This window comes from Engystomops pustulosus, chromosome 4 (assembly GCF_040894005.1).
Source record: "Engystomops pustulosus chromosome 4, aEngPut4.maternal, whole genome shotgun sequence".
NCBI classification, from domain to species: domain Eukaryota; kingdom Metazoa; phylum Chordata; class Amphibia; order Anura; family Leptodactylidae; genus Engystomops; species Engystomops pustulosus.
The window spans coordinates 101,493,068-101,517,019 of NC_092414.1; the positions used below are offsets into that span (position 1 = coordinate 101,493,068).

At 42.5% G+C, this 23,952-nt stretch overlaps 1 protein-coding gene across 1 annotated transcript in view; it reads right to left on the reverse strand.

The window, feature by feature from the left end:
- The window catches only part of LOC140126906 (uncharacterized), a 56,132-nt gene that overhangs the window by 16,898 nt on the left and 15,282 nt on the right, over nt 1–23,952 (reverse strand). The window contains exons 6-9 of the mRNA XM_072146920.1: nt 18,314–18,427; nt 18,068–18,231; nt 14,284–14,926; nt 10,881–11,023 (exon numbers count right to left, since the gene is read on the reverse strand). Of these exons, the coding sequence (XP_072003021.1) occupies nt 10,881–11,023; nt 14,284–14,926; nt 18,068–18,231; nt 18,314–18,427 (1,064 nt within the window). The remainder of the gene's footprint in view (nt 1–10,880; nt 11,024–14,283; nt 14,927–18,067; nt 18,232–18,313; nt 18,428–23,952) is intronic.

The following is a 23,952-nucleotide window of genomic DNA, read 5'->3' on the forward strand; positions in this document are numbered from 1 at the left end:
TGGTAGGCAGAAAAGAAGTCCAAAATCACTTGCAACTGATTGCACAAGGATCACCAGAACTTGGACACAAACCGAAATCCTCGATTAGACACGATGTGTTGAGGAAGACCATGCAGCCGGAAGATATGCTGAAAGAACAAGCTGGCAAGACGTGGAGCAGACGGAAGACCTGGAAGGGGAACAAATTGGATCATCTTAGAAAACCAGTCTGTCACCACCCAGATGACGGTATTTCCAGTGGAAGTTGGAAGGTCCGTGACAAAGTCCATAGCCACGTGCGACCTGGGCAACTGGGTACCGGTAACGGAAGCAAGAGACCAGCCGGTTTCAAGCGGGAAGGATTATTATGGGCACAGGAAGTGCAGGATCTCACAAAGTCCCAAACATCATTGACCAAGTCAGGCCACCAGTAGTAGCGGGAGATGAGGGCCACTGAGCGGTGCACATGCAAAGAATGTCCCCAGGACAAAATCCTCTTCCGCAGAGCAGGTCAGACATGTGTCTTGCCAGGGGGAAGCTGTCAAAGATTCACCCGAGTGTCCACTACCAACTGTTCCGGAGAAATAATATGCTGAGGAAACGGCTATTCTCCAACTACATCTGGGGGGCGGTAAAGGGCATCCGCTTTGATATTCCGCCCCTGCAAGTCGAAAGTGGATTAACAGGTTGAAGCGAGAGAAGAAAAGAAACCAACAGGCTCGCCTGGGATTAAGATGTTGGGCTGTCTGCAGATGCAAAAGGTTTTTATGGTCTGTATATCTGCAGACCAGATGCCGAGCTCCCTCCAAAAGATATGGCCATTCTTCCAGGGCAAGTTTGATGGCTAAAAGTTCTCTGTCCCCAAAAGAGTAATTTCTCTCTGAGGGAGAGAAAGTTTTAGAGAAGAATCCGCACGTGAGTGTTCGGCCCTTAGGGCCTTTCTGGGTGAGTAGCGCCCCAGAACCTACGGAGGATGCATCCACCTCAAGAAGAAAGGGCTCCACCGTGGCAGGCCTCGTGAGAACAGGAGCCGAGGCAAAGACAGATTTTAATCTTGCGAAGGCCTTTTCAGTAGCCGAGGGCCAGAGACGTGGATTGGCTTCCTTCTTAGTGAGTGCCATGATGGGAGACACCAGAGTAGAGAAATGAGGAATAAACTGCCGGTAATAGTTTGCGAAGCCAAGGAACCTCTGGATGGCTCATAGACCTTCTGAATGAGGCCACTGCAGACAGTTTAGCAGGATCCATCTGGAGACCTTTGTCGGATATTATGTAACCGAGAAAAGGAAGGCTTCGTTGGTGGAATAGACACTTCTCGAGCTTGGCATAGATACGATTATGTGATTGATGGGTCTCAAAGTCTGGGGAGAACACCAATATGTCGTAGACCACGACAGCTGAAGATGTCGTTGACGAATTCCTGAAAGACAGCTGGAGCATTACAAACTTCAAATGGCATCACAAGATATTCGAAATGTCCATCTCGGGTCTTAAATGCTGTCTTCCATTCGTCACCCTTGTGGATCCGGATAAGGTTGTAGGCCCCACGAAGATCCAACTTTGAGAAAATCTTGGAGCTGCATAGACGATCAAAAAGGTTCTGTGATCAACGGCAGAGGGTAGCGGTCCATGTAAAAGAACCCTGCACCAGCTGGAGAGGAAGACTTGCGTATAAACGCTCTCTGCAGGTTCTCTTTAATATACTCTGACATGGCAGTGGTCTCTGGAATGGAGAGAGGGTGCATCCGACCCTGGGGAGGAGATGTACCCGGCAACAAATCTATAAGGCAGTCGTAGGGACAGTGTGGTGGCAATGTCTCTGCCTGCTTCTTAAAGAACACATCAGCAAAGTCCCGGTAACACGTTGGTAGGCCTTCCAAAGGCTTGGGAGTCACGGAGGAGGCCAAGACAGGTACAGGCCGAGACGCCACCATACAGTGGGACTGACACTCTGGGCCCCAACGAAGAATTTCCCCTGTCATGCAGTTAAGGACAGGTGCATGGATCTGAAGCCAGGGAAGACCCACCAGGAGGGGTGAGGTAGAGCATGACAGCACGTAGAAGTCTCTCTGACAGCACCGACTTGCATGGAAATTGGCTCAGTGTGATACCGGATCGGAGAGGACTTGGACACTGACCAAGGAAATGACGAGGGACTGCTTGAGGGAAACCACTGGAATGCGATGCTGGGAGACCAGTGCAACATCCACAAAGTTCCTCGCAGAACTGGAGTCCAAGAAAGCTGAGACCTGAATCGAACTGCGGGCGCGGAAAAGCTTTGCTCACACCTAGGGGCGCTTCTCTCAAGAACCGTAGGTGCTAGCGTTTCCTGGACGTTGGGGACGAACTGGACAAGCCCCAATAAAGTGATTCGGACTGGCACAATAAAGGCAGAGGTTCTTCTGACGTTGCCTGGAACGCTCCAGGAGGGAGAGTCAAGCTCTATCCACCTGAATAAGCTCTACAGACAGTGCGGCCGGAGGGTGGAGCGGTTTTTGGAAGGCATGAGCCAGGCAAGGAAGACATCGAGGTTGGGCTTGAGGAAACTCTTGACGTAACTCCTCATCACGTTCCATGAACCACATGGCCAGTGTGATAAGACCGCTCAGAGTAGATGGCAGGTCACGAGCGGCCAATGCGTCCTTGGGGTGATAGTCCCTGTTTAAATGTTGCAGACACGGCCGCATCATTCCAAGAGAGTTCGGAGGCCAGGACGCGGAACCGAACAGCATACTCTCCTACGGACAAGTCCCCTTGGTGCAGTTTCAGCAGCGCAGTTTCTTCTGAAAAAGCTTGTGCAGGCTCCTCAAACAAGGATCGGAATCCAGAAATGCAGTTTTTGTAGCCGTGACTGCATTGTCTCAAATAGGGGTGACCCAGGCCAGGGCCTTTCCAGAGAGGAGACTGATGATAAATGCCACCTTAGATCGCTCCGTGACAAGCTCAGTCGGCATGAGTTCAATGTGCAGGGAACACTGGGTAATGAAGCCCCTGCACAGCTTGGGATCAAGATAATATTTGTCGATCATCGACAGTCGCAGCCTAGGTTCAGCAGCAGGAAGACGAGCCAGGGTAGCAGGAGACACCACAATCTCAGGAACCAGATTCTGATGCTGAGTGGCTAGCAACTGTTGCAGCATGGCCGTGACTTGTCACAACTGTTCACGTTGCGCAGAAATCTGACGGGACTGCTGGACCACGATGGTGGTAAAATTGGTCCGAACGGGAAGCGGAACCTCGGCAGGATCCATGGCCGGATCTTACTGTCAGGATTTGGGATCAGTGGATCCTCTGGACCGCTGCGGGAGATGGTACTAGCCGACACCTGGGATAGGAATCTAAGTGGCACCTGGTCTTTACCAGAGCCTGCCGCAAACAGGATGGTCTTCCTGGGGCGGGGTACCACCAGGTCGTTCCACAGGTGTGCGCGGTGGCTACCAAGGTCGAGGTACCTTTACAGGAGACAGTCTCGTGGTCAGGTTCAGGCACAAGGTAAGGCGGCAGAGATTCAAGGTCAAGTCCAATCCGGGGTCAGCAAAGGGAGGTTCAGGCAGAAGGGAAACAGGAACAGACTGGAACACGCAGGAGCACAAGAACACACGGGAGCAGGAATACGGGAACTCAGGAGCAGGAATGCAGGAACATGGGAATAACGCTAGGGAGCCTTCTCAAAGGCTCAAAGATCCGTCAGGGTGTTATGGGAGCAGCAGATTTAAATAGCCTTCGGGGAAATGGCCAATGCCAATTAACGGCGCACTGGCCCTTTAAATTTCCTGAAGCCGACGCGTACACCCTCGGAGAGAGGGACGCGCACACACGCGAAATTGGGCAAATAGGTATACCCCTTTAACTCTTTATTAAACACTATGGGGACAACAGTGCAGTGAATTTGTATGTATTTGTCATGGGATTGCAAGTTCTTAAGATTGGTGAGGGTCACTGAGGCATTTATGATGTATCCTGTGTATAGAATACAATTTTTATGGGGTGGTGAAGTGATTAAAAATAATCACCTATCCAGATTTTTACAATAAATTGTTTTACAATTAATTGGGTTGTAAGAGGTTAAAGGGAAACTGTCAGCAGATATTGACCCAATAAATCACTACCAGTAAATTAGAAGCAGATTAATACCTTCAATCTCATGCTTCTTTTCTGGCCCAGCATGGTGGCATCATACAGAAAATCATGTCATGGAGGCATAAACTTTAGCAGTGAAGTCAAGCTCTACCCACCTAAGAATACCCTCTCCAGAATAATGGACAGTATGCACCAAACTTCAGGAGAGCTGTTAAAAATGTTCCAGTACACTAGGGTATCAATTGCAGTAAAGGGGCCATTTTAGGCTGCTTCAGTGATAAATTCTTTAGCGCTTTAGCAATTCATATCTCTCTTCAAAGTTGATTTCTGGGCCATAAAAGAAACATGAGCTGGAAGGTATTAACCTGTTACAACATACTAGCAGTGGTTTACTATGTCGGTTTCTGCTGACAGGTTCCCTTTAAATACATTACAAACATCCAGTGTTAACAATAGTAAAAATTCAGACTACTGCAATAGATGTAATGGAATTATCTTCCCGATTTTATAGTAGGCTGTATAATGCCATCTGCTAGCACCGAATAATGACAGAATGCTTTCAACATGCTCCACAACCAAAATTATAATCATCTATGAAATGATACTTTCCAAGGCTCTAGCTTTAGGTGGTAAATATTTTATATTGAGAGCTGAACTTCATATTAAGTATTTTCATACTTCCCTTTTTTTGCTGCTTTAATTTAATTTTATATAATTCTTTTTCCCTATGAAAATATCTACCCTACTATAAGACCTTGAAGAACCTTGTTAAACTTGAAAGAACAACTAAATAAAAAATGTATCTTTTTTTTATCTTTAAAATTTCTTTAGAAAAAACCTTTTGAAAAAGTGAATAAGATTTTTTTTTTCATATAAAAGGGAACACACAAAAACCTTGGGGTTGGTTTAATGAAATTGTAAGTAAGACAAGACAGTCTTAAATTGAACAGTTTTACGTTTATATTATTATTCTTATTAAGTGTCAAATTCCGTTGCGCTTTACAAATTACGCTAGTTTTAGTACAGTGACTGATGCTGGACAATAAATCTGGTGCTGTCTGATCTTACTTTACACCACCTATTTGTTGCTTTCGCTTATATGAAAACATTGCTTTTTACCGTCATGACCCCGGGTTTATCTTTGTTCAGAAATTGTAATTATTCCAGATGTATGACACTTTGTGCGCAATGTGTTATGCCCAGCCATTGTCAACAAAGATGCGCATAAGTGTTCACCAGGGGTAACAGTTTCTGGAGTGTCTGCCTCTGGGAACAAGCATGGCACAACACATTCACTACTAAAATGAGGTATTTGTAGAAAAAGAGCTATTTTAATTTTGTACCAGCCATACACATACTAACTTTTTGAAAGCTCCTGTGGGGTCAAAATGCTTACAACATCCCTTGCTAAATGGTGTTACAAAACAAGGGTATTTTTTTAAAAAGGGAACCTGTTATCAATATCACCCATTTTACCTAATGATAGGTTCCCATAGCCTTTTTAATATTATTTCCCAATCTGCTTTTATAATTAACATTAATAGTTCCACTAATTTTAAATATTGAAACAATTTTCTCCAAATCCTTCCTTTTTTCACAAATAAAGGCAAGAATAAACAGCCAATATTTACACCTGATCTGAAGTATAACATGTCATGATAAAACATTTTCAAAATCTGTTATTAACAGGTAAAATGACACATGTAATATTTTTTTTTTTGGGGGGGGGGGGAGTTTTTGGTCTTTGTGGCACCACTGATCTGGGTCACTAAGGGGCTTGCTTATATGTTATTTGGTTTCCTAAGCCCCAGGATAGGAAAGGAGGTTCTTTAAACAATTACTATTTGGCCTTTCACATGATCATTATACTGATCATTATGATAATTTTACTTATTAAGCACTATCCTGGAGACTTGACTGTCATCATAGAGGGCCTGGCTAAATTCTACATTTCCCATACAGTTCTATTGACTGTGCGCATTCCATGCTCTACATGAAGTTGGTTCTGCCTTTCATGATTCCAAGTTGTTAGAAGAAAATGTTTCTGCAAGCAACAATATTTGCTAATGCACTTTGTGACATTTTCCCAGCTTATAATAAATATTGAGAAAACTAGCCTGGACCTTCAGTAAAAATGCCTTTCTCTGTGAAATGTGGCTTAATTAATGTCGATCTGTAAAGCGACTCATTGTGCATTAGCATGTTAAAGCTTTTGTTTTTATTCTGTTCTGTATATAGTTGTATCTCTGAATAACAATAGCAGCATAAGTAGCTTGTGATACCTCACAAAACACACTACTGGGAATAAATTAGCAGATGGCATTCTTGGCAACAGCAGCGATAATGAATCCTCAGGCACTTTTAATATACTGGTTCTCTATTGTAGAGACCCTAGATTGTTATTGAGAGGCTAAAATTATACATCTAACTACATCTAAGCTTCGGTGTGAGAATAGAGTTATGAATACACTGACCCATTTTCACAAAACAAGTATAGAGTTTAACAATTGTAAGTATCTGGAGAAATTCATGTCTATGTTTAAAGGGGTTGACCAGGATTAGAAATGCCATACCTGTCTGTAAATATCACATAGGTTGGGGCTAAACTGTAAATATTCCCCAAGCTGTTAGTGATATGACCACCCACATTTATTAATATGAGTATTTTGTACCAGTGAAATTAGAGAGGGATAGACAGTGAGAATTTAACCTAATTTATGTAAAGTTACATGCCTCTTCCCATCCAGGAGCCAAATCTAGTCTGTCAGCAGTGGATAGGTTACAGGATATATTCCCTGTGCTTCACTGTTGCCATATATTCCATTGAAGTAATAGGTACTCCTTCTCTGTATCTCACAATTTATAGAAACAGCACAGCATACAGTTCTACACTGTTTACATAACTCTTATTAAACTCTATGGAAGATACAGGTACAGGATAGCTAAGAGAATTGATCTATACAATCTAACCCATCATAACATTGTGGATTTAACTGTCATTGTGTGAGCAGCAGAAATGAGTCTGGAGAGCTCATTTTAGAGATAGGAGCATTACCCACCTATACTACGCCTATATACACCTATACCCACCATTACCCACCAGAGCACGAGTGTGTTAGTATTATGAGGCAATTATAACATGTCAATTAAAAAGGGCAAGAGAAAGGTAAGATTGCAAAGAAAAACAAACAAATCTTCCCCATCATTATCATTCATGTTAACACACTTTTATATTGTTGGACTAAAATGATCTGTTTAACCACTCTATTCCACTTTGTTCTTCTGCTAAGATGAGAAAACCCTCTAAATCCCTCAACCAACACATTTCTCTGTCTATTCTCCTCCTACTAGCAAAAGGTGATATCTCTAATAACCCTGGTCCTACTTCTTTTAATGCCAAAATTTCCACTACTCATAGAAATCCTACAAACCTCATCAATATAAAGTGCATCCCCTCTACTATCACTCCTCCTCCTTCTCCAGCTCCTTTCAAATGTGCCCTCCGGAAGGTCCGCTCTGTGTGCAATAAATCTATCCATGATCTGTTTCTTTCCAAGTCATTTGACCTGCTGGCTATCACTGAAACATGGAGCCAACAAGACGACACTGCATCGCCTGCTGCTCTGTGTTTTAGTGGCTTGCAAAATTCACACTCATCTAGAGTATAGGCAGGGAGGAGAGGTAGGCATACTCCTCTCCCCACGGTGCACCTTCCAGGTCATTCCTCCTGTACCCTCTCTCTTCACTTCTTTTGAGGTTCACACCCTCAGGATATTCTGCCCATTCTCCCTTCGTGTGGCCATTATTTATCGTCCTCCCAGCTCGCCCTAACGGTTTCTCAACCACTTTGCTTCTTGGCTTCTTCAATTTCTATCCTGTAATATTCGCTTATAAAGCTTATCATGGGAGACTTTAACATTCCTATTAACACCCCCACCTTCCCTTGGCCTCTCAACTTTTATCACTAACTTCCTCTCTAGGACTCTCACAACTCTTTGATTATCCTACTTACCAGGAGGGGAACATCCTAGACTTGGTCTTTGATCACCCCTCCTTAGTCTCTGACTTCACGAATACTGCCTTTCCACTTTCAGACCATAACCTCCAAACTTTTACTGTTAATAGTTGCTTGCCCACCTATCACACTTGCCGCAACCCACGTGCCTTTGATACTCATAGTCTTAACAAAACTTTGCAGTTATCACTGTCCCCCATCTCCTCTCTCTCCTGTCCTAACCTGGCTTTTAACCATTATAATCACAACCTTAAAAGTGCCTTGGATGAGGTGGCACCTCCCTCAGTCTGTACATTTCAACATAGTCATCGGCAACCCTGGTACACACCTCAAACCTGTTTTCTTTGGCAGTGCTGCAGGGAACTCCTTGTCTTTCCACCCTCTACTAACCGACCTAACCCTAATCTCTCCATTTCTGTCTGTGATGTCATCACAATCCTGAGGCAGCAGGCCCACTGTCTTGGGGTTGCGCTGGACTCTGACCTCTCCTTTGTACCATATATTTAATCTCTTGCTCGCTCTTGCCAGATGCACCTTAAAAACATCTCCAGAATCCGCCCATTTCTCACCACTGAAACCTCTAAAACACTAATTGTTGCTGTGATTCACTCTTGTGTAGACTACTGTAACTCCCTACTAATCGGTCTTCCGCTCACTAAACTCTCTCCTCTACAATTCATTCTCAATGCAGCAGCCAGGCTTGTCTTTTAGACTAAAGCTACACAGATGCCTTTAGTTTGTGTCAGTCACTGCACTGGCTGCCAGTTTCCTTCCGAATACAGTTTCAATTAACAACCCTCATCCACAAAGTTCTTCATGACGCTGCACCCCCTACCTCTCCTCTCTAATCTCAGTCTGTCGTCCAACCTGTGCTGTTCGATCTGCCAGTGATCTTAGATTATCCTCTTCCTTAATTCGAACATCCCACACACTTCAGGACTTCTCCAGAGCTGCACCATTTCTCTGGAATGCCCTACACAGACTAATACTCAACCCCCAAAGCTTCAAACGTGCTTTAAAAACCCATTTATTTAGACAGGCCTATCATACCCACTAACAGTGTGCAACTTTAACTCTCTATTAACAAATTCCAGGTACTCCCCCTGTCTGTTATCTGGAAAATGCTTCTCTGCAGTCACATGAACTTTGTATATAAGATGGTGGCTGATGGCTGGTTCTATTAGCAGCATTTATTTTTATTAAATTATTTTTATTCTACTCCCTTATTGAAAATAATAATAATAATGATAATATGTTCCCTGCAATCTGTAAAGCACTACATAACCTGATGGTGCCATATAAATAAAAATGATTAATATTATTATTATTACTAGACTTTTTATATCTCTACATGGAGCTGTGGGTATATCACAGATGTCTTTATTGGGAAAATCCCCATTCAAATTAAAAACAGGCAGTCTCTAGGTTACAAACAAGATTCTGTTGGTTTGTTCTTTAGTTGAATTTGTATAAGTTGGAACAGGCATATATTTTAAGTGTAACTCCACTAAAAAATGTCCCTACCCTGTGTCAATTGGATAAAAAAAATGTTTTATCATGAGAACAAGGATTAAGTATAAAGATTCACTGCAGACACCTTTGATAACAGTTGACCATTGCAGACTGGGCCTAAAATACAGTAATTTACTAGCATCTAGAGAGCTTTACCAGAGGTCACAGTGGATACAGAGAACTGTCTGAAACTAGGAGTTGTCTGTAAGGTGGGTGTTCTTATAGAGGTTGTACTACCATATACATTATACTTCATGTTGTTTGTAAGTGTGAACATTTACTAATTTAATGTTATTTGCAATTTCTATCCGTTTTATAAATAATGAAATTAGTAGTTACTAGAACTGAACTTCTTTATTACTTGCCTATCCCCCCGGCAATGACTAGGAAACTTTCTTCAGTTACAGTCGCGCATGTGTGTACAGAATTGTATGTTGCTCGGCCACTCATACTCTCCAACCTGCTGTGGGAGGCGAGTATCCTGGGACATAAATGAGCGGCCGTCTTGTTTACTCTGTCTAGGGCAAGCAGGAATAAAAGGTAATAACCGCTTTTCCAGCAATTCCAATAAAAGTATAGGTATGTTAAGGTTAGGGGATGTAATGATGATACAGAGAAGTTTTTTTTCCCCTTTCTATGGCCGTACAATCTGTCAAGGACTGCCTGTATTTGTTTTATTATTTAAAAATGTATAGCAAAAATATTTTCTTGATTCTAATTTTTGTTTTTGATAGCAACTATCTTGCTTAAAGACACTAGACCTTTAAGATGACCCCTGGTTACAGACTGACCTCTCTGCCAATATGACCTCTGGTGAAGCTCTCTGGAAACTTTACTTTAGTCCCATGCCGCAATGATCTGCAATGAGCTGTAAGGAGTTTTTTATACATCCTTTTTTTTCCCATGACATCAAAAAATTTGAAAATCTATTTGTCACTGGGACAAAAGTAAACATTTTGTCTGGAGTTACAATTATAAAATATACCTGTTCCAACTTACATATAAATTCAACTTAAGAATAAACATAAAGAACATATCTTGTATGTAACCCAGGGACTGCCTGTATGTATCACTTCTCATATCTGATTTGTTGGTGAGTTTCCTTGTGTTACAAATCTTTATACAACTTTAACTATAAAGTGCCATACATTTTATTTTACCTTTTGTTTGTATTATACTTCCTGAATATACATATAGATGTCTAAAACAATTAATTTTTTTACGTAGCTTTTATCTGGATATACACACACAGCTTACATGTATTTGTAAAAACAGGTGCAGTAGAAATTGTCACCTTATATTGACGCCTGGCTTTTGCTCGGTTCCCATCATTGTATAGGTCTTTCCCGAGCCTGTCTGTCCATAAGCCAGGATGCATACATTGTATCCATCCACACAGGACCTTATAATAGGCAGCGTTCCTTCAAAAACATCTTCCTAAAAAACATGTATGTTAACACTATTTAATCTATCATTAAAATAAAATATTTTAAATATATTAACAATAGATTATACATTATGTTTACCATAGCACAAGATACATTTACAGTAAATTATTGCACAGCTCAGAATGAGGTTACTAGCTGTTTTTATTGACCTCCACTTCAATGGTCAATATAGGTGGTCGCATTTGGACAGAAAAACACAGTGAACGTGTTGGCTACATTTCACTACCCAACCATGACTGCTAAAATAAACCCACATCATGACAGTCACACAATGCTCATAGTTCTAGAACTATTACTGGTCTACTGTCCTGTATACAGCACCATGTAAGTACAGGACAGTAGAGACAATGATGTTTTCGAGCTACAGCTGATGTACAGGGCTACGCCCTATTGCGTACCCTACATGAGAACTTGTCCCTTTCAAAAATCCCAATAGTTTACATTTCTTTTCTGGACAGTTTTAAACTTCGCTTTTGTATTGACTTGCAGAGGTTACCGCATTATCGGTCCTTATTCCCGGCAGCATAAAGATATGTTGCTGTTTTAAGGTCCCTAAACCTGGTGTCCGGTTCCTTTTTATGCAACCTTTACCACCATTTTTGTCTTCTTTTTGTCTGCAACAGCTCCCCAATTATACAAGAAGATGTGACACCAACAGATGAGGATTTAAAAGTGTTCCTAAAAAGTGGAAATAACATTTATTTGTTTACAAGGGTCAGTAATTAGAAAAGTGTGTTTCTACTAATGTTCCTTAAACAAGTTAAAGGCCCTCTTAGAAGAACCGTGTTCTTGATATAATATTGTAGTGTGGGCTAGGCATTACTATGGATTCGAGGCTGAGATTTTAGAAATAGGAGCTTGAGAAGTCATTGATAAGAAGGAATGTATGCTTGTGTATTTAGTAGATATACTGAATCTACTCATTTTTAATTTGGCTTTAACACTAAACTTTGTGTGATGTACGTGTTTTAACCCCTAAGTGACCACTCGTACGGACTCCTTTCGAATCTGTCTGTTAACCCCTTCGATCCCGCAGACAATGATGTACCTTCAGAGGGAGGTAGCGATTGCAGGATGCCGTCTTCAGTGCCGAGCAGCTGGAGATCTAATGAAGGTCCCCGGGTCTGCCATCTGCACATGCCTGCTGTCACTTCTAATTAGAATGAACTAGTTGTCACATGATCACTACTTCATATACTAGTAATGTGAAAATAAAAAAAGGGAAAAAAACCCACAAAAAATACAAAATTAATAAAAAATAAAATTAATGAAAATGTCCCAAAAGCCACAAAAACGCATTTGTAACAATAATTAATTTAAAAAAAGTATATCTATTTTATAAAGATATAAAAATGGTTATTCCCGGCGGTGAACCCCGGAACGGAAAAATGCTCTCACATGTCCAAATCGTCACTTTTTGCTGTTTCGCAACACATAAAAAAAATAATAAAAAGTTATCTAAAGGTCACACAGTTCCCAAAATGGTAGCAATGAAAACGTCATGCTCGTCATGGAAAAAATTACACCTTAGCCAACTCCATACTCCTAAGTATGAAAAAGTTATTAGAGTCAGAATATGGTAAATGTCATAATTTGGTGGGGGTGGGGGTGGTACATAAGTTTTTAGTTTTTGGTAAAATCGATTAACACCTATATAAATTTGGTATCAATGTAATCGTACCAAACCAAAGAATATATTAGAGATGCTATTTGGAGTGTACAGTGAAATACATAAAAACAGAGCCCACAAGAAAATAGAGCAAATGCTGTTTCTTGTCAATTTTACTGCATTTTGAATTGTATTTCCACTTCCAAGTACAAGGGAGGGAATATAAAATACCATCACTAGGAAGTACAATTTTTTTACACAGAAAATAAGCCCTCACACAGCTCTGTAAATGGAAAAATAAAAAAGTTAGGTAGGGAGTGATAAAGTAAAATGGAAAAAGCCCACCAGGGACAAGGGGTTAAAATGCCCCTGATACCACATGATAAAAAATTTACAGATTCTCTGTTATAAGGATTTGTGGTACCTGAGGCCATGTGGCCTTTTGGTTACATTTGAAAACGCAATCCAAATGCTCCACTCGTGATAACATATTTTGGTAACATTAACTAAATGCAAAGTAAATGCAATATTACCTCAGCGTGTGATCGCAGGTGGAGCCTTTGGTTTTGTTTCAAAAAGGAACCAAAATGCCAGGTGTGAACGTGGCCTCAGGGGCTCTACAAACACGTCATGGGACGTGAAAACTATCCTGCCCTACAAAAGCTCAATGGTGCTCCTTCCCTTCCGCACTTCACCATGTGCCCTGACAGTGGGTTACATCCGAATATGGGGTGTCCTTTTACTCTGAAAACACTGCACAATATATTCTTAGATGCATATTTTACTTTTATTCAGTTTATGTTGGTAAATTTTGCAGCTAAATGAAAGTATTAATGATAAATATTAGTGAGTTGCAAGTGATCTTTCTAGCATCATAATAAAACAAAAGGACATTTATAAAATGACGCCAACACAAAGCTGATATATGGTAAATGTTACTTAGTAACTAATTTGGATACTAAGACTATCAGTTTGAAAACCAGAACATTTTGAAGTTTGAAAATAGCTATTTTTTTCAAAATGTATGCCAAATTCACCTTTTTTCATAAATAAATGTTAAATGTATCAACCAAAATTTTTTTAAAAAGTACATAAATGTTTTATACAAATGAATGTCATTTATCAAAAAATGGAGCTTAAATAGTTTGTCATTGCACATGTATTTATGAAGTATTTGCAGCAGTTTTTAGACTGAAAAACTCTGTACAAAATGCAACAGAAAAACAAACTCAAAAACACTTGGGTTAAAGCCTTCTAAAGTTATAACCGGATAAAGTGACACACGCTGGTTTTGAAAAGTAGGCCTTGGTCATCAAGGTGCAAATGAGCTTGGTCACTAAGGGGTTAATGTTTTATGTTACTTATGTGTTTATGCTTCTCTTATGCTTGCCCAATGGTTCCTCTTCTTAACTATATACAATAAAATCTCAATTAAATTGAAACAGTTTTTTTAGCGATCATGTTATTGCCAAGATATCCTTCAGCGGAGCACAGGACAAATCTGAGACTTGTTGCTAGGGTGAGTATAACTGTAGTAGTGTATGTGTGGCCACTGCTCTGTCTCAAATGACTCACACTAAGGTGGATTGGCATTGGGATGAATGTCAAAGAAGTGTTTAGCAAGAGTATATAGAATTTACCTGAGTACACTGTGGCAGAAACACCTGATCATATCTGAATCGTTTTTTGGAACTGTTGCAGTTCACTGCGATGTCTTCATCAGATAGGAATTCTAAATGCTCTCCCTTTTTATCATCTAGCCTGCATCGACAAAATACCCGGATATTTCCTCTAAGTTCCTGAAGCTGATTGTACAGTAACTTCCTCTCCATGGTCTCCCGTTGATATAGAGAGCGAATCTCTTCGATTTCTTTAGTGGAGCTGCGCAAGGACATTGCCATGCTCCGGACGTGCTCCATGCTCAGTCCAATCTCTGACAAACCACTTGTTGCAAGAACTCTTAACTTGTTATTACTGATACTAAGCTCATGAGCATCTCTTAACATTTTTATCAGTAAGCCTTTATTTAAAGGTGAATAATTTTGCAGTTTGTCAGTGATTTGCGTATTTTTGCACTTGATTTCAGATATTTCATGTAGATATTTTGCCTGTTCATTTTGTAATTCTGCCACTTTTTCATATAAGCTTTCAGCTTGTTGAATAAGATGGCGCTTCTCTTCTTCAAAATATTTGCATTTTAGACGCAGGGTTTCTAGTTCACTCTCACTCTCCTGCAATTTCTTGTTTAGCACTTCAATTTTTTTATCCTTTTTAGAAATTTCACTGTGGAAACAAAAAACAAAATTGAGAAAGTTTTTGACTTGGCTAAAATTAGAATTTCATCCTACCTGGAAGATATAACATTGGAAATAATTATTTATTAAAAACAATAAAAAATATATATAATTGCATTTATTTTTTTCTGCCAATTTTAAGGAGAAGCAGGGTCATGTGCACCATGGTCTAAAGGAGCCTTTTTGGTTTTCAGTTATATTAGGGGGAAGGTAAAAGATACTTTGCAATAGGATAGATCTTAATATCAAAGTGCGACTGCACTAGCGGGGCAAGTGAAACAAAGGATAAGCTAAGCCCTTTCTCCCTCCCTCTCTGCTAGTGCTCGGCTCTTGGTTTGTTTACAGGGGCTGCAGTGGTGACGTTACCTCACGGCATTAATGCTAAGAATAGTATAAGAGTCACCCCTTGCTTCCCGGGCTTCTGCTGGTGGCTGGGCTGTGGTTAGGGATGTAAGTGTTCGCACTGCCCAATAACCTTCCAATAAGGAAATGCTGAAAACCTTTATAAGATGTGACCGGAATGGCCACTCGAGTACTATCACTACAGCCAAAGCCATCATTACGCGGCCACCCGGGGGGAGGGGGGGTAATGTGTATGAGGGGGAGGGGGGGGTAAGGTGTATGAGGGGGAGGGGGGGGTAAGGTGTATGAGGGGGAGGGGGGGGTAAGGTGTATGAGGCGGAGGGGGGGTAAGGTGTATGAGGGGGAGGGGGGGGTAAGGTGTATGAGGGGGAGGGGGGTAAGGTGTATGAGGGGGAGGGGGGGTAAGGTGTATGAGGGGGGGGTAAGGTGTATGAGGGGGGGGTAAGGTGTATGAGGGGGGGGTAAGGTGTATGAGGGGGGGGTAAGGTGTATGAGGGGGAGGGGGGGGTAAGGTGTATGAGGGGGAGGGGGGGGTAAGGTGTATGAGGGGGAGGGGGGGTAAGGTGTATGAGGGGGAGGGGGGGGTAAGGTGTATGAGGGGGAGGGGGGGGTAAGGTGTATGAGGGGGAGGGGGGGTAAGGTGTATGAGGGGGAGGGGGGGTAAGGTGTATGAGGGGGAGGGGGGGTAAGGTGTATGGGGGGTGTCCTGATGTGTATGAGGGGGAGGGGGGGTAAGGTGTATGGGGGGTGTCCTGATGTGTATGGGGGGGAGGTGTGCAACTGTGTTTGGGGGGCACTGTGTATGGGGGGGGGCTTGCAGGCTGTATACTATAAGGGGCTAGACGGCTATATACTACAGGGGGTTGGCTGTCTATATACTACTTGGGGCTGGCTGTATACTACTGCGGGATAGCAGGCTACATACTACAGGCAGCTGGCAGGCTGTTTACTACAGGGGGCTGGCTGTATACTACATGGGGGCTGGCTGTCTATATACTACTTGGGGCTGGCTGTAAACTACTGCTGGATAGCAGGCTACATACTACAGGCAGCTGGCAGGCTGTTTACTACAGGGGGCTGGCAGGCTATATACTACTTGGGGCTGGCTGTATATTGCTGGGGGCTGGCAGGCTGTTTACTATAGGGGCTGGCAGGCTGTTTACCACAGGCGCTGACAGGCTATATGCTACAGGGACTGGCTATATTCTATAGGGGGCTGGCAGGCTATATAATACAGGGGAATGGCTGGCTATATACTACAGGTGCTGGCAAACTATATACTACAGGGGGCTGGCAGGCTATATACTGCAGGGAACTTGCTGACTATATACTGGGGCTGTGACCAATGCATTTCCCACCCTCAGCTTATACTCGAGTCAATAGGTTTTTCCATTTTTTGTGTAAATGAATAAATATGAGGCAAGTTGTATAAATGTTTAATTGAAGGGATGCAATATGCTCATTAATAATTTGGAGCGGATTATATGTATAATAATAATTAGGACATGGTATAAAAACGTATTAGTACATTTTGTATAAAATAATTGAGTAGGCATCATTGTTATATAACACATTTTTTAGTAGGGGCAATGTTTCAAAATAATTAGAAGGGACATTAAATAGATAAATTAATTCATTAAAATAATATACGGGGGAACCATATATTATGAACCACAAATACTTTTGAATGGTACAGTATTATTTATTCACGGACTTGTAGTATAGTAATATATTTGGGGTAACAATGTAATTTTTGATATGCTGGGGGCACAGAGGGGTTTCTTTTGTAGATTCTTTAGAGGTACAGTGTGGGACATTGTTTTATCCAGGTGACATTATACTGTAAGTAACTGTGCTATTTTTAGGGGCGCAGTGTGGGGTCTCTACTTCCCAGAGCTGAACACATCTGCAACCAGATTTTACGATCATTCTGGACGTGAAGGAGAAGACATGTCACCTGTGAGGTACACTATATGCTACTTCTTCCAGTGTCAGATCAGTATTGTATTCACTGACTAACCTTCTTGTGTGAGACAGCTCTCAGCTTATGTACTGTTATATCTATAGGGTCCGAAAGCCAGGTGTGACATGTCTATGTAGTGCGGGGACACCAGAGTAGGGTTAATGTCATCAGTTCTTATAAAGGTTTTTAGCATTTCCTTAATGGAAGGTTATTGTGCAGTGGGAACACTTACATCCCTAACCACAGCCCAGCCACCAGCAGAAGCCCGGGAAACAAGGGGTGACTCTTATACTATTCTTAGCATTAATGCCGTGAGGCAATGTCACCACTGCAGCCCCTGTACACAAACCAAGAGCCGAGCACTAGCAGAGAGGGAGGGAGAAAGGGCTTAGCTTATCCTTTGTTTCACTGGCCCCGCTAGTGATTATAAATTCCCTTATCTCAGAATATTCCTATATAGTAGAAGGTGGGCCCCCAAAATCAATTTCAATGGTGGGCCCCAGGTACCCCAGTCCGACCCTGCTAGTACAGTATCCTGAAATACAACAGCTGCACTGTATCTCAGATGGACTGTCATATAGAAATACTAATGACAGCTATGGGAGTCTTTAATAGGCTACCAGCTGTCACTAGTGCTGATGACATCACTGTGATTAATTTTTTTAATGGTGTTGAGAAATAAGTGTAACATGCCTTAAGAGATGTGCCAAATATGGTATGCCATGTGTGAGGCACCTAGACACATATAAAACACATAAAAAGACTTGAATGGATTGGCTCCTATTTGTCTCTAATAGTGCCTACCGTTGAAGTGCTATTGGTTCAAAATTTTGCTGTCCATTAATATTACTTTGAAGACTGTCCCCAAACATTGCAAAGAACGTTGAAATAACTTCATCTGGATCATAATTACATAAACGTAAAGCAGCAAGTATTTCCTTGAAGTCAGTGATTGCAGGTAGGGCTTCCTAAATGGGTAAATAACAGTGGAAGAAACAGCATGAGTTGGGTTACTATATGTGAGTACTATCAAATATAATAGTGATTTACCTTTACTTGCTGTACACGATGAAGAATAAAGTCCAGATTCATTTCCCAAAGAAGTGGTAAAATAAGCCATGCATCTGAGTCATTGTCATAATATTTGCAGACATTTATTCTTTCCTTGAGAAGAAGAGAATAGTTCACACTTGAAATTACCCAACACTGAAAAGCTTCAGGAAGACTTAAAGTTGTTTGAGTACTATATTTTTAGTTATCAGAATGGCATGTTGCGATCGGCGTAACGGCATGACGTAACACGTAACACGTCACGCGGCACGGCCGCCCTCCACGCCTCCCGCACCTCGTGCTGACCTGGCGCTCACCTAGCCCTTGGATCTCTCTCGGGAGGAGAAGGGAGATTCGGTTCCCCCCCCCGGCTCGCCCCGCGGCTCGCCCCGCGGTTGTCATGGCGCTGCCGGCGCGCTGATCCTGCGCTGACTCCACGCTGGGTTCCGGAGTGGAGGAAGGAGGAGACCGGCAGTCTGTGGCGCACCTTTGGCGCGTTTTGGGCGCACGAACGCCGAGGTGATCGGGCGCCTATAGGATGTGGAGCGCTGGGCTGGAGGTATACAGAAGAAGAGCGGGGAATAGTTGAAGACTGGTGCCGGACGCGCGCTGACCCAGAGGAAGGCGTTACGAGCTCCATGCTGAGGCGAATGTCTGGAGGGCTTTCCAGCGAGTCGGCGTGACCGGAGACAGAGCTGGCAAGATTCCGATTTGGATCCCTATTGGCATGTTTGAATCCTCTGCACTTTGAAGCACCCCGTGAGACGGGTGAGATGCCCCACGTCTTGAGATTCTGGCCATGCGCAGCAGATCGTCTGGATTGGTGAGATGTAACTGGCCTAAATTCTTTCCGCTTCCAGTGGGCTACATACGGTGCTAACTTTGACTTCTTTCTAACCAAAATAATATCTGCATGACATTTGCTTGCTATTTGCTTGCTATCTGCCTGACAATAGCCATATACATCCTTGCATATAACTCTTCTAACATTCCCAAGCTGCGAACTATATATTGTTGATCCGTTAAGAAGTCTGAAGATAAGCTTATAATTACAATGTGACAATCTTCTGCTATTCTATGCTATGCCACCTCTGCATATATACCTGCTACTTGCCTCCTATTTTGCTTGATATTTGCTAGCCATTTCTACCCCTGCATCCAATTTTGTTAATGTCTGTGTCATGTCAAGAATGTTGAAGATAAGCTAATAACGTGATATTTTGATACATTGTTCTATAATAACTCTGTACACAGTACTTGTTAATGACTGGGGCAAATGGTCCCTGTTTATGAAGAGTTGGCTTACACGTCTTGCAAATTACGCTCTGTAGAGAGTTCCCCCCTTACACCTCCTGCTATTTTCCAGGGGTCTATATCTCGGTTACTATATTAATGCTATCTTGATCTCTGGCAGTGGTGAAGTATATCTCACTGCACTAGTGGGCGGTGGCGTTTTTTTTCTCCTTCTCCTAGAGATAATACGTCCTGGTTTAAGTATAATCCTCGTTTCATCAGGGATGCCTCCAAAAAATACCTCAAGGAAATCCCTGGGAGCAGCTTCCCCCAGGGAGAAAGAGAAAGGAGGGGCTAAAGGAGATAACTCCACGAAGTTAGATAAACTATGGAAGTCCCCCCCAGTTAAAACACGTACAGGATTGACCTTACAGAAAAATCCTGAAAACGAGACTCAAGACCCCAAAAATAAATCACAAGGCTCAAAAGCAGCTACGACTGCCGAGGGGGAGGACCAGGATGAGGACGAACTAAATATGGGGGGAGAAAACATTATGTTAAAGGAGATCTTAGACTCTATAAAAACATGTAATGCAGCAATACTGGGTCTCACAGATCAGGTGGGGGCCCTGAGAGGAGACGTCTCGCTCCTGAGGGAAGAACTGAACAGGGTAAGAGATAAACAAAAAACTGCAGAAGATAAAATCACTAATATTGAGAAAGAGGTGGGTACCCTTAAAAAAATCACCTCTCGTCTTGAGACAGAGAATAAGGCCCTGAAAGGGAAAATAGCGGATATGGAGGACCGCTCAAGAAGAGCTAACTTAAGATTAATAGGGGTTCCAGAAAAAGCTGAGGGGGAGAACCCCGTAAGCTTTATTAAAGAATGGTTTTTGAAGGAATTGGGGAAGGAACATCTTTCCCAGTCTTTTGACATCGAACGGGCACACAGAGTCCCGGCAGGTCCTTATATCCCCGGGAATACCCCTCGCACTTTTATTTGCAAAGTATTACTAAGTATTGAAACGAGCACGTGATTTAAAAGATTTATCAATCCAAGGGTCTAAGGTTGCAATATACCCAGACTTTTCTAAGGAGACCCTCCAGAAGAGGAAGAGTTTTCTGGAGGTGAAAAAAAGGCTGAGAGACAAGGGAATCATTTACTCTTTAATGTTCCCGGCCAAATTGAAAATTATTTTCAAAGGACAGTCCCAGTTCTTTAGTACGCCAGAACAAGTCTCAGACTGGTTAGACCTTAAGGGACTATAAATTTCGGCATTTAGGGCACTATGAGGTGTCTCAGGTCAGCAACTGGGTGTGACGGGGGGGTGGGGGGTGGGAAAGTGGCTGAAGTAGGTAGAGTTTTACTATGGTAGAACAGGTGGGGGAGTTGGGGGGGGGGGGAGATGAACCGATGCTGGGGATGTGGTTTGGTTGTAGGGTTGCCCTTGCTGTTTCTGGTTGGTTCAATTCGTACATATAAATGGCTACTAGATTCATAGTTTGGAATATAAGAGGACTAAAAGATCGCTTGAAACGTTGTATCATCTTTGATTATATTGTTAAACAATTGCCAGCGATTGTTATATTACTTGAGACACACCTCGACAAGGATTCGTTAAATCTAGTGGAGAGGAGGTGGGCCAGTCAGACGTACAACTCAGTGTTTTCAACTTTTTCTAGAGGAGTTACTATCCTGGTGCATAGATCAGTAGATTTCCAATTATTGGAAGCAAGGACTGACCCCGATGGAAGATATGTATTTCTCCTAGGCATTCTAGATGGCATTAAATGCGTCGTGGCAGGAGTATATATACCTCCCCCCTTCAGATATGATGTATTGATAAGTCTATTGCGTTTCATGGAGAAGGTGGGCGAATGCCCAGCTCTGGTCCTCGGTGACTTTAATGCCGTAATGTCGGAAAAGCTTGATCGTTTAGGGAAAAAAAACCCGGCAAGTATAGAGTCGGGAGACACCCCCTTTGCTAGGTTTTGCCAGGAAGTGGGTTGGAGAGACGTATGGAGAACCCTAAAAGGGGAGCAACAGATCTTTTCATGCTACAATCGCTCCCATAATACTTTCTCCAGGATAGATCTAGCGTTGGTCAACGATCTTGCCCTCGACCGGGTGGGGAAAATTCGGTATGACAATCGTACCATCTCCGATCACTCACCACTCGTTCTGGAGATGTCTGGATCCGCGAAACCTGGATGTAAATTTTGGAAGCTCAATGCGCACTGGCTAGTGCTACTGACAGATGAGGATAAAATTAAGGAAATGATATGTAGCTTCATTGTGAGGAACAGAACGGGGGCCTCCCTTGGGTTAATGTGGGATGCCTTGAAATCCTTCCTTAGAGGGATATTAAACTCAGAAATCATATACCTGCGCAAGCAATGGGCCAGAAAGGAGAGGCTATTAAAAAAGGAGGTAAAAGATAAAGAGAAGGCCTTGCTAGAGTGTGGTTCGAGTGAGCGGCGCGATAGCTTTATTAAGGCACAAGAGGAATATAATAATCTGATTGCAGATAAGGCGATGCAGAAATTATTTTTTTTAGATCAGAGGGCACATTGTGAGAGTGGGGTTCCCTCCAAGGGTCTTCTCCAGAAAGTTAAAAAACAACAGGAGGAAAATAGAATTACGGCCATTAAAAATAATTTTGGCGACATAACTACTAATGCCGAGGAGATTAGAGACACCTTTCTAAAGTTTTTTCAAGGAATCTACGCCTCAGATCTGGAGGCGTCAATAGGGGACATAAGACACTTTTTAGATAATGTACAATTTCCATCCCTCTCGGGGGAAGGGATAGATGTGCTATCCCGTCCTATAATGATTTCAGAGCTTGAGGAGTCCCTGGTATCCTCCAGACGTAATTCTGCCCCGGGATTGGATGGGCTCCCTATAGAAGTCTATAGTAGATTTGGCTCTATTCTTCTACCTCTTATGATGGAGATATGGGAATCGGCACAAGAGGAGGGTAGGTTGCCTGACTCATGGTATGAGGCAAGTATAGTCTTGATTCATAAAAAAAATAAAGATCCACTGGAAGCGGAATCCTATAGACCGATCTCGCTTATTAATGCAGATGCCAAGCTGATGGCCAAACTACTGTCAAACAGATTAAAAGAGTTTGCTCCTACACTAATACATGAAGACCAATGTGGGTTTTTGACTGGTCGACAGAGTAAGACTAATATAAGACGGCTCTATGCAGGTTTGCAGATGGGCAGGGGGGGGTCCCGCTCCATCCTCTCACTGGATGCCTCTAAGGCCTTTGACAGGGTGGAGTGGGACTTCCTCTGGGAGGTCATGCATAGATTTGGGCTGGGTTCGCCCTTTGTGGACTGGGTCAGGCTCTTTTATAAATCCCCAAGGGTCTGTATCAGGGTTAATAACGACTTCTCCCCTTTTTTTACACTGGCTAGGGGTACTAGGCAAGGTTGCCCCCTGTCTCCGTTGCTGTTCGCGCTCTATATAGAACCTCTGGCAATAAGACTTAGGGCAGACAGGGAGATAGAGGGGGGAGGATTAGCTGGGCCCGAAGATAAGATAATGCTATATGCGGATGATGTCCTTCTATTTCTTAAAGACTCAGAAATCTCGGTACCAAATGCCCTGAAGGTCATTCAGGAATTTGGTAGATTCTCGGGCTTCCAGATTAACTCCCATAAGTCGATTTTGGTCCCATTAGACGACGTCCCCCACTCCAATTATCTGCAGTTGGAACTGAAGATTTCCTCCGTATGCGATTATCTGGGGCTAAAAGTATCGGCCAAAGTAGATGAGTATATTACGATGAACCTGGCTCCCTTACTAACAAAAATAAAAAATAAGGTGAACACATGGAACACGTTGCCATTAAACCGAGCAGAGAGAGTTATACTTATAAAGAGTGTTCTGCTCCCACAAATATTATACGTACTATCTAACTCGCCCTGCTGGATAGGGAAGAGATGGTTTGGGTATATCCGTGCGATTCTAAATAAACTACTTTGGGGGAGAAAAAGGGTGCGCATTAAACAAGAAACTCTAATGCTTAATAAGGAAAGGGGAGGTTTGTCATTACCATCCTTTTTTCATTATTTTTTGGCAGCACAGACACAATTTATCTTGGAAAATAGACAGTCAAACATATTTTATGCGATCACATTGCAGTTGGAGCGAAGTTTCGATTCAATCCTGGCTCTATTGGAGTCAGGTCAACTGAAATGTCTTAATGCTAAAAGATTCCCCTTGGCTCGGTTACTGGAATACACTTGGAGAGATCTGAAAGGTTTATTCGGTATCGAGGGAGGATTTGGGTTTACCCCGTTGTGGGGCAACCTTAATTTCCCTGAGTTGGCTAAAATGGATGATGTTGGGTTTTGGGAAAGAAAGGGGATTAGGTCGCTGGAGCAGTTGG